The sequence below is a fragment of the Miscanthus floridulus genome, chromosome 10, assembly GCF_019320115.1.
Source record: "Miscanthus floridulus cultivar M001 chromosome 10, ASM1932011v1, whole genome shotgun sequence".
Lineage (NCBI taxonomy): Eukaryota > Viridiplantae > Streptophyta > Magnoliopsida > Poales > Poaceae > Miscanthus > Miscanthus floridulus.
The window spans coordinates 64,342,114-64,353,234 of NC_089589.1; the positions used below are offsets into that span (position 1 = coordinate 64,342,114).

The 11,121-nt window shown below is 43.8% G+C and overlaps 2 protein-coding genes and 1 pseudogene across 2 annotated transcripts in view; all 3 read right to left on the reverse strand.

The window, feature by feature from the left end:
* LOC136486680 (polyubiquitin-like) overlaps nt 1-11,121 on the reverse strand; it is a 352,654-nt gene that overhangs the window by 29,090 nt on the left and 312,443 nt on the right. The window lies entirely within an intron of this gene.
* LOC136486683 (uncharacterized) lies at nt 5,151-6,207 on the reverse strand. The gene is made up of 2 exons (XM_066483644.1): nt 5,854-6,207; nt 5,151-5,765 (listed from the first exon to the last, which is right to left on the reverse strand). Exons 1-2 carry the CDS (start codon nt 6,205-6,207, stop codon nt 5,151-5,153), a joined length of 969 nt encoding a protein of 322 aa, XP_066339741.1.
* Nucleotides 6,644-8,027, reverse strand: LOC136486681 (protein ALP1-like; annotated as a pseudogene).

Sequence of the window (11,121 nt, forward strand, 5' to 3'; positions counted from 1 at the left end):
GAGGCGGTATCAAGGATACTGAAATATGCTGAAGACAAGGAGAAGGGCTCATTCAATCCTTCTAGAGAGAGGGACGAGCTTAGCCTTGGCTTGGGAAACAAGGAGCACACAGGCCGCACCAGGGGGCTAGGGAAAAGGATGACCTGGAAGCAAGGATTCAAAGAGGATAGGCACATGTATAAGAAACATGGCCAAGACCAGGAGACTAGTCTTGAGCTCCAAGTGAAGGCTCTAGTTCCGAAGGCGCTGGAGGAGCAAGGACTGTCTACGGAGCCATGGATATTAGGGACGCCACCAGGAGAACTGACTTTAGTTGGTAGCCCTCCAAAAGTTCCTAGCAGCCAAGGTTTCACTGCAACCACAACCCCAGTCGATCGCATACGGGAACCAACTAGTTGCACCTTGGTGTTTCTCAGCGGCCGGCAGAACACTGTGATGGAGGTGGCAACGGGTGTGGCATATCCTCCTGGTGGCTTACACCACAATAATAAGATACTGCCGGACTACACTAGGGTCGAGGTGCATACAGTGAAGCCCGAGTTCATGCAGTGGAGGATAGACTACGCAACTCCCGAAGGGCTGGTGTTACTCAGAGACGTTATGGGGCAGTTCATCCTCTGGCACAAACAGGACATTATATTGACTGCTTCTTCGTCGCCTCCCCCTCTCCCAAATTTGGAGCGAGTTGTTGAGGTCGGGGAGATATTTTCACTGTCTCATGACCCCACATTCCTGAGATGCCACATTCTTCCCCGCCTCCTAGCGAGCATGTGCCTAATGAGATGCCACAACCTTCTCCAGCTCGTACTGAGCAAGTGCATGATGAGATGCCACAGTCTTCTCAATAAGCACAATCGATACATGAACAATGAGTGCCTCCTGAAGAAGGTGATGCACAAGAAGATGAGGACGTGCCTGAATGGGAACTTCGAAAGAAGATTCCAATCAACATAAGGCCAGTTTATGTTCTGATCAAAGACGTCTCGTCGGTGTCCAAGTGGTATTCCCATGACCAGTTCAAGCCTGAGAACCAAGTTAAAAAAGTCCCATCACGGGTATCTGAGGAGGCCGTCACTAGCAAACTCCACCAAATTGCAAAGCAGTATCCAAATGTTGATGCCATCAAATGGTCAAAGGATTGCCCGAAAACATATGAAAGAGGCAAGCCCTTCCTACCAAACCAGGACATCCAGCGCCTACCACTTGGAATGAGAAGGTTCCATGATTGGTACTTGCGTGTTCTCCCAACGAGCATAGATATCATACAAGCATGCTTCCCCACCGACACATTTGGAAGCCCAGCCGGGAAAATTGTCTTTGACTTCAATGACATGCACACATGCTTTCACCTGGGAGAAATGTAGATGAATCTAATTCGCACGTGGTGCCTGTAAGTCCTTGTCCTCCCGATATGATATGAATGTAATCTTTGAATTTTGTAGTAACTAACCCACGCCGTGATTTGTAGAATGCAAGTGCACATTGTCAAACAAATGCCAAGTGTGAAAGCCGGGTATGTAGACCCTCAACCTATAGCCCAAACAAATTTTAATTACCCTAAACGGTGGACACTGGATGCCAAAGAGCTAGCTGCTGTAAAGACTCTTCGGGAGAAAGAGCGCATCCGTTCGGCGAAACTAAGGGAAGAGTACCTTAAGGTTGTGGCATACATTGCCCTGGCTTTCAAAAATCTCCAACAACACTCTACTATATGGCTACCATAACTTCAAGTAAGTTCAACTCTATACTTAAAGCTTTGTTCGATATATTTTATTCGATGCAAAAGAGCTTATCTAGTTCTATGATTAAATCCATGCAGCAACCATTGGATTTGTATAGCCGTCGATGTCGGGAGGAGCATGGCATGGGTCTTTGATTCATTAGATAGGGACACGGTGACATACAAAGACTTCATATCGATTCTCAAGACGTATACATATCGACAATCCTCATTAGCTTATATGTTTGTATACATACTTGTAACGTTCACTTTTGGATACTAACAAGTTGTATTTGCTAAAATAATTTGAACATGGCATTTAGGTTCTATGTCACTAATCATCATGGAAGGCATGATCCAGCAAGGAAGGAAAAGCTGGCTATAAAAACACTATATGCGGTAAGTGTAACTTACTTCTTCAGTACTCTGTTACATGGCTATCAAAAGCATTACTTAATATTTTCATATGCAAAACACACAGTGCCCCAAGCAGAGGCCTGGGAGTGTACATTGTGGATACTATATATGTTCTATGATGAGTAACACCGGTTTCTACAGGAGACACCCCTTAAGGGTAAGTTTGAACCTCTTCACCCGTAGTATAAAAACTTCGTACATGGTATGAAATACTAAACCGAAACTTGTTCTCTTGTAGTGGAGAGAAGAGAAATGAATGAAAAGAGACCCATACAAGGATGACCAACTCTTAGAGCTCGTCGACGACCTTTGCAACTTTATATTGGACCAGATTGTACACGTCAGAGGCGCCTACCATGATCGGGAGTCTGAGTTAGGTACAAATCCTCAGTACCAACACCTTCGTGAGACTAAAAGGCTAGCTCTAGGACGATGATAAGAATGTGTATGGAATTTGTATATTTAATGATGGATTGTATATATTCTTGTGAATTGGACTTGTAATTGTAGTTTATAGAATACTCTTGTGCTTGTAGTCGTGGTCGCGGGGCGTTCGGCAATGCGAACGTGGTTCGGAACGTTGGTCGCGGGGCGTTCGGCAACGCGAACGCGGTTCGGAACGTTGGTCGTGGGACGTTCGGCAACATGATTTTGAATTGTAAATTTGATTTTTTTTGTGGGAAAACGTACTGTAGGGGCGATTCTAGATTGAATCGCCTCTACAAATACCTGTTTGTAGGGGCGGCTGGTACTATAGCCGCCCCTATAAATCAATTTGTAGGGGCGGATGGTAATACTAGCCGCCCCTAAAAATAGATTTGTAGGGGCGGCTGGTAATACGAGCCGCCCCTACAAATCGATTTGTAGGGGCAGCGTGGGAACCGCCCCTACAAATGCATGATTTGTTAAGACAGTTCGGTAGGGGCGGCTGGCCAAACTGCCCCTACAAATGGTTACGAGCCGCCCCTAAAAATCGATTCTGTAGTAGTGTCCGTCCATGTGATGCTGGGTAGTCTGAGTTTGGAGCGCCGCTGTAGGCCCGTAGCGGCCAATGTTACGCCCTGTTTGGCTAAGTGTTTGAATTCAGGGACTAAAGTTTAGGGGTGTCACATCAAATGTTACATGGAGGTATCACATCGAGTGTTCGGATAGTAATTATAAAACAAAATTCAGGGACTAAAGTTTAGAGCTGTCACATTGGGTGTTATATGGGGGTATCATGTCGAATGTTCGGATAGTAATAATAAAACAAATTACAGAAGTTCTTAATAACCCATGAGACGAATTTATTAAGCCTAATTAATCCGTCCTTAGCACATGTTTACTGTAGCATCATATTGTCAAATCATAGACTAATTAGGCTTAAAAATTCTTCTCACAAATTAGTCTCAATCTGTGCATTTAATTTCGCAATTAGTCTATATTTAATACTTTATACATATGTCCAAACATTCGATGTGATAGGGACTAAAGTTTAGGAGGGGAAACAAACACAGCCGTGCCAGTTTCCAAAGTGTTTATCAGCAAATACAATACAAGGGATGTCTGCAATAGCTTCTGTGTTTTTTCAAAGAACATTCAGTATGTATGCAGAAATTCACCACTCTACTTCCTAAATTATTCTTCTTTTATTTTGTTTATTACCTCCCAAATCACACTTGCATCCTCTGTGTTCTCTATATGATCGACCCTAATGTAATACGAGTTAGAACAATCCACGTTAAGCAATAATACAGAGTCTAATTTCAACACATATTATGTACCGTGCAACGCGCGAGCACTTTTATTAGTAACGAAAAATGATCCAACATCGTGCTCGAGCATATGAGAACGTTGCCCACAGTCCTTTCGTACAAATTGCCTACCACAAAATGGAATTATCTTGCATTGAGTGCTACAAACAAATACCAAAGCTGCTAAGGAAATACTCTTGGCAACCCTCAAGCAAATTATACCGATGATGATATAGAGGATATATGAAATTTCTTTTCTCGGCAGTTCTAGTCCTCAAGGATTCTTTCCTTGGAGGTAGGCCGCCAACAAAACTAGGACGGCGTCAAATTTACCAAAGCGCCAAAAAAAGATGTTTCAACCACCAAGGGAATAACTTTCCTTGATGGCCATGAAATGTTTCAAGCGCAAAGGTAAGCAGTTTATTGGTGGTCGCCACCCTTAATCGCTAAGATAATAGTAATTTTCTTGGATGTCAACTGCCAAAAAAATTTCATATATCCGACAAGAAGAAACCCCGGCCCTTAGCTGTCAACACTCAAGAAAATGATTTTCTTGACACTGTAAAACCGACAAGAAAAGATCCAGTTATTACTTGTCAGTTTGCCTGCTTAACCCCCTAAAAATTTACATTTTACGGAGGTTTACTAACACCGCTGAAGAAATAATTAACTATGTATATTCTTAGCGGTTTAATTGTTGGCCTTAAGAAAATTGTTGGCCCTCAAGGTGATTTAGATTTTTTTATAGTGTATCGCCAAAAGATATAGGAGATGTTTGGTTCCCAGCCACAATTTGCCATGACTAATGTTAGGCACCAGCCACATGTGTGGCTTGCCATAATCTGTGGCAAAAACAAGTTGTTTGGTTTATGACTAAGGTTTGGCAAAATAAGTGTGGCTGCTGTTTGGATTCCTGCCACAAAAACTTGGCAAAATGTTGTGGCATATGTTTGGTTTGGAGCCACATATACCTCAATGCTATAGTGGTAAGACACCCATTTCCCATACAACAATATATATTCCAGCAATAATAAAAAGTAACAACCAGCATATGTTTCAATAATATTACAAGCACGAAATACCATCTTCATAAATACATTCTAGGAGGTTTAGATTAATTACAAAAGCAGCAGCCAGCCATGCATGCATCAGCCAAAATGAGCACACATCCAACTATATTACATCCTAAGCCATCAGTCATCACCACAACCAAAATAATCACACAGCCAAGTTCCTGGGCACGCCACAAAATATGGACAACCACCCTCACAAGCTAAGCTTCACAGGTTAATGTCTTCCTTCTCACATAAGAACTTGAACACCCAAGCATGCAGAGTATCATCACTTGCATTACACAACCAGCCATGCTTACCTTTATTCTCCTTGGTAGACAAATGTTCACCAACAAGAACCCTCTCATCTGGTGTCATTGGGATTGCCTCTAGTCTCTGCAATAATGCTGCATGAGGATCAGTAAGCTGTGGCATTGGGGGAGGGGCAGTGGCAGCAAGTGTTTCCCGAAGTGACTTCATTGTAGCACCAATTTCATCAGTGAAATCTGCAAAATGGCTCTTTTTTGGCTTCTTAGTTGGTGAGTTCTTGGCTCTTGGACGCTTCTTGCTAGCTTGACTAGTGCTGGAAGATGTGTTGTCAACCGTTGCATGCCTAGTTGGAGTTGGCAAAGTGTCTGAATCCTCACCTTCTAGATCTTCAGGCTGTGTGTTGGTATTGAGGTCAAATAGTTCTCTTGAGTCATCACTATCTGAGCCATCAGCAGCATCCATGCATGTGTTCTGGTCCAGACCCAAAGAACCATCATCATTGGATCCTAAGAATAGTTCTCTCATCTCATTGAAGAACTTGACGGGCTTCGCAAGCAGGCGTCTTGCTCTGTCCTGCATTCATGTGAAAAGTAAAATTCAGTTTATATTCATGTGAACAAGTGAATTGATTTCAGATTGTAAAATAGAATATATTCAGTACAAACAACTTACACATAATTTTTCTTTTTTCAGATTCTGAAATATTCACCATGCATCTTTTTTCATCAAATGTATTGCCAGTATTGCTCAATGCTGTTGCAATGTACTTCCAATTTTCTCTATGGTACCTATAGTGACGGTCCACTTGATCAATAGTCGTCCCCATAGCAAACTTCTTGTTTAAATCATTGGCACACAACATGAGATGTGCCTTCTTGAACTTAAATCCTGCATGTTGTTTTTTCAAATACTCCATGCACCACCCTAGCATGTACTTCGACTGATCCTCATGCCAGTTCACGGACCTCTCACGAGAGGATGCAAAAGCATCAGCCTTAGCCTTTCCCTTGGCCATGGCTGTTTCACATACAAGAGACAATTAAAATCATACAAGTGACAGTGCTAGTACTCCCTTCCAAACAGCAGCCTACAAGTGACACTACTAATAAAGAGACATTTAATTAAAATCATACAGTGTACAGGTACAAAATATTTAAGCAAACTATGTACAGGTATAATTTATTTACAGCATGGCTGTGACAAATAAATGAGTCAGGCTCAAATAAATGACAGTGACAACTTATTTAAGCAAACTGTGTACATGCACAATTTATTTAAGCAAACTCAACAAGATAATAGAAGCAAATACATATAGAAGCAAATGAACCGGTGAAGATAATAGAAAGCATCGCACTTATATATGTATGTTTCATACATACAAGCAAATCAACAAGAAAGGTACAGGAAGAAATATGCAAAGATAGCAGCATTGGTTATATAATTTCTTGAACCTAATCTACAGCTGCTCCTACTTTATCTTCCCACGTCCTTTGAGCCATCCCATCTCTTTTATTAGCCCATGCCACATTTTCCCGGTGTATATCACTACGATTTCTTACACTTCGAGGCAAGGTTGTGTACCAAGTAGCATCATCATAAACATACTCATCAGGACCGTCCTGTAAGATCCAATTATGGAGTGCACAACAAGCCATCACAATTTTGACTTGTGTTTTCAAATGGAAGAATGGCTGACTTGTGAAGATTTTGAAACGATTCTTGAGGGTACCAAATGCTCGTTCAACAGTTGTTCTAAGTGAGGAATGACAAAGATTGAATAATTCCTTGGGGCTCTCAGGCTCCCTGGCCCCCTTATACTCTTTTAGGTGATATCGGGTACCACGGTAGGGGGGTAATACACCAGGCCTTGCTGCATATCCATCATCAGCTAGGAAATATTTGCCTACATCATTGTTTTTTTACAGATTAATTAGCTAAGAATATAGGTGAAGTTTTAGATTCAAATTGTTCGGACATAATGGGGTATTCCTACCTTCTGGTATTTTAAGCCCATTAGGACGTGATAGAGCATCTTGAAGCACATAAGAATCATGGGCTGAGCCCTCCCATCTAGCAAGAACATATATGAATCTTAGGTCAAAATCAACTGCTGCTAGCACATTTTGGGTGGTAATTGATTTTCTACCCCTAAACCGATCCTGCGTATGGAAAGGTACACATGCTGGTATATGTGTATCATCCAAGGCTCCTATGCATCCCTACGAAAATATTTTTTTTAAAAAATTAGATGAGTATGACACCTAAAGTAAATTCGAAACATTGATTAGCAATTTTTATGTACCTTAAAGTAAGGGTGAAATCTGCCCAGAGCACTTGTTATCTTTGAATGTGTCAACAGATCTGATGCATATGAGGTCATGAGCAAGGGTACAAAGGGCATCTAAGACATGATGGAAATACCTACTAACAGCTTCACTTGACCTAATGAACTCAAAACCAATTGATCTGTTTGACCAACGTTGCCCAACACAATGGATAAACATGGCAACCTATTCCTCTATTGTGACATGAAAAGTCTCCTCTAGCAAGGCATGTGATCTAAGTTCATCACATAGTCTATGGAAGACATCTTTCCTCATACGTAGCTCATTTATGCAATGGGCCTCAGTACCACGATACAAACGATTTAGACGTGACAATCTTTCAACATCTCTATCTATCATCGGAGCATAAGTTATGGCCCTTCTTCTTTTTCTTGATTTAATCCTATATAGATGCATGGCCAGACACAAGAATACCAATAATTAATCTTCTCCTCCACATATAATGGCAGTAGTCCAAGTAATACTGCAAGTACAATTTTCTTTGACCCATCTAAAACATATGTTTAGAAAAAGATGAAATTAGTAATAAACTAGAAATAGTGAAGCGTACAGTTGGAATAGCTTTGAAAGATCAAAGTCGCGAGCTCATTTTGTCAAGAAAAAGAATCATCTAGCACCACATGCCAAGTCTCAAGGTGCTACATATATTATCTAACACAATAACTCATCTTGCCTAGACTAAAGAAAGAAAGAGCTGTGACTTCTCCATATATATTAAACAAAGGAAACCTAATTAGCAAGACAGTAGATGGATTCACCAGATCTCAGCATGAATTTATTTCTCCATCAGAAAATCAATGGCAAAGGGGGAAAATGGATTTATACCTTGTTTGGCTACAGGAGGCTGCCGTGCTTGAATCTTCTTTAGCTGCAGGAATTGATTGCCGCGCATGCGCATGACCCAACACCACGGGATGGATGGACCTTCATGAGATGGATGGACCTTCACCTGGTTCACTGTTTTGTTCCAGATCTGCACACAAGGAGGAAAACCAGAGGTCAACAGACATGGCGGCGGGAAGGGGAAAAGCAATACGACTGAGGCGGGAGAAGATGAGAAGGTGGACATCACCTGCGTGGAAGGAGAGGCAGGCCATGCTCACTGAGAACGACGACGCGAGGGGGAAGAAGCAGCAGAGAGGCGAGATGGGCGCGGCGGCCGCCCTTGGGCATGCGGCAGCCTGCCCTGGGCGCACGGCAGAGCGGCCACTGGGAGCATGGCGGCGCGGTCCCCTGGGCGCGGGTCGGAGGTCGGACGGTAGCGGCCGCTCGGCCTGTTTCATGGAGGAAGGCGGGGGAGTGGACAGAGGAGAACAGTGGGGTGCTTTTTTTTATTCGATGGGAATTGGCTTTGGCGCGCCACGGGCTTCGCGGCGGCAAAAACGCCCGCCACACTTTTGTGGTGAAAATCTACGGCGGCATGGTTCCGTGGCGATGGCGTGCCACAGCAGTATCACGAACCAAATGGCTACCAAAGTTAGTGTGGCAGACTTAAGGTTAGACGTGGCAGCTGGTGGCTAGGAACCAAACATCCCATAAGAACAGTGGGTGGTGGCAGCAAGGAGGTGGCGCAGGCAGAGGAGAGTGCGTGCGACCGTGGCACGTGGTAGGCAGCATCACACACTACGGGATACTGTGTATTTACCGAGTGTGAGTAACACTCGGCAAATAGTGCTACACACTCGGCAAACTCTTTACCGAGTGCCACACTCGGTAAAGTGGACTCGGCAAACAACGACTCGGTGAGCTTATTTTACCGAGTGTCTAATATCGGCGCACTCGGAGCAGAGCGTTACCGAGTGCTACAACGACACTCGGTAAACAATTATGACTTGACGGTCGTCAGCCTCCAAACTGACCGTTAACGGCGACGTTTACCGAGTGTCACTAGCACCACTCGGTAAATAAATTAGCATTTCGTGATTAAAACAATTCCGCAAATAAATTTTTTGAATAATGTTTACCGAGTGTAGCTCCTAACACTCGGTAAAAGAATAACCATTTTCGTGATTAAAACAATTCCGCAAATAAACTTCAGGAATAATGTTTACCGAGTGTTCCCACTCGGTAAAAAGTAGTCAAATATTTCCGAGTGGGGACGCGGCACTCGGTAAAAAATGGCACACTCGGCAAAATTCACAGAATCAGAACCAATTTGGTTCTGTTCGCTGTTTTACCGAGTGCTACACTCGGTAAAACTGACAGAATCTCTGTTTTACCGAGTGCTACACTCGGTAAAATATGTCCACATAATTTTTTTTGTTTGTTTCAGTGCATATCCAGTCACAATAAGTAACAAAATCACAGGAAATTATAATAACATGACAGATAGGCAATATATATCACATATATGTCCACAAATGTCACATCCACTCACAATAACCAACATATGTCGACAAGCACCATGCAAAGTCCACAAACACCATGCAAAGTCCACAAACACCATCAACATATGTCCAAAGTCCACAAAGTTCAACCAAGTCCACAGTTCAACATAAAAACCTATCAAACAAGGTCGGATGGCCTGTCACATGGTCGGAGGCCTGTGGAGAAACGGAGTCAAGTCCAGGTCTTGATCACCCTGCATATCGTTGTTCGATCCAGCTGTAGAAGGTCCCTAGAATGAGATTGCACATGTGAGTTATCTGGATCAAAGCAAATTCTAAGGTCTAAGCTATGGTAGGTCAAACTAAGGTATAAGTCGAAGGTAGCTCTATATGACATGAAAGTGAAGAGTGCATCTAAGTGACTCACAGGAGTGCCATCGCGCGGAGGTGGAGGCACCAATGGTATCATCGGCGGCGACGGAGGCGGTGGAGGCTGGCCCATGCTTTGAGAAAAACGGGCCATGTACTCGTACCAGTCCTTGTGCGCCTGCTGGAAGGCCTCAAGCTGGGCCTGCACTCGCGCCCTCTCCTGTGCCAACTCGGCCTGGTGCAACAGCTCGAGGGCCTGAAGCTGGCTCTGTGAGGCCTGCTGTGACTCCTGCAGGGCTTCAATCTGGGCCTACAATTATTTATCACATAGTTAGAATGCAAATAAAGAACGAGTAGAAAATGAATGGACAACAAATGCAACAGAGCTAACCTGGAGTGCTACCACCTGGGGCTGTGAGCGTGGGCGTATGGCCGGACTCGAACTCGTGCTCCGGGCTCTAATCTGGGCGAGTGTCTGAGTGTTGGCCGTGTCTATGGTGCTGTTGCCCATATAGTACTGCCCGTGTGGCTTACCTGGTCCCAACCTCATGACGATGTCACCCTCGAGGTCAGCGGTGCTCGGATCAAATTCTAACCCATGGATCTCTCTCGTCATCGCCGTGTACTCGCTGAGGCGCCTGTGCACGCTCGGGTTGCTGTATGCCTCGGGCGGGTCCTCCGAGTTGTAGATGAGGTCGGGGTCCTTTGCCTTGCCCTTGTGTGCCAAGGCATATGCCTTGAACGAGGCGCACTCCTGGCCGGGGTGGAACCACGTCTGCAGGAAGAAGCACAACAATAAGATATTATGCATTCAGAAGTTAGCATAGCAACAACGAAATGAAATCCGCGTACATATCTGGCTGCATATTCCTTGAGGGTAGTGGGGCC

Coding starts and splice junctions, on each gene's coding strand:
- LOC136486683 (XM_066483644.1), bottom strand. CDS start 6,207: ATGGCCAAGGGAAAGGCTAAGGCTGATGCTTTTGCATCCTCTCGTGAG. Junction 5,766..5,853: donor AAATTATGTGTAAGTTGTTT/GTACTGAATATA, acceptor ACATGAATGCAG/GACAGAGCAAGACGCCTGCT.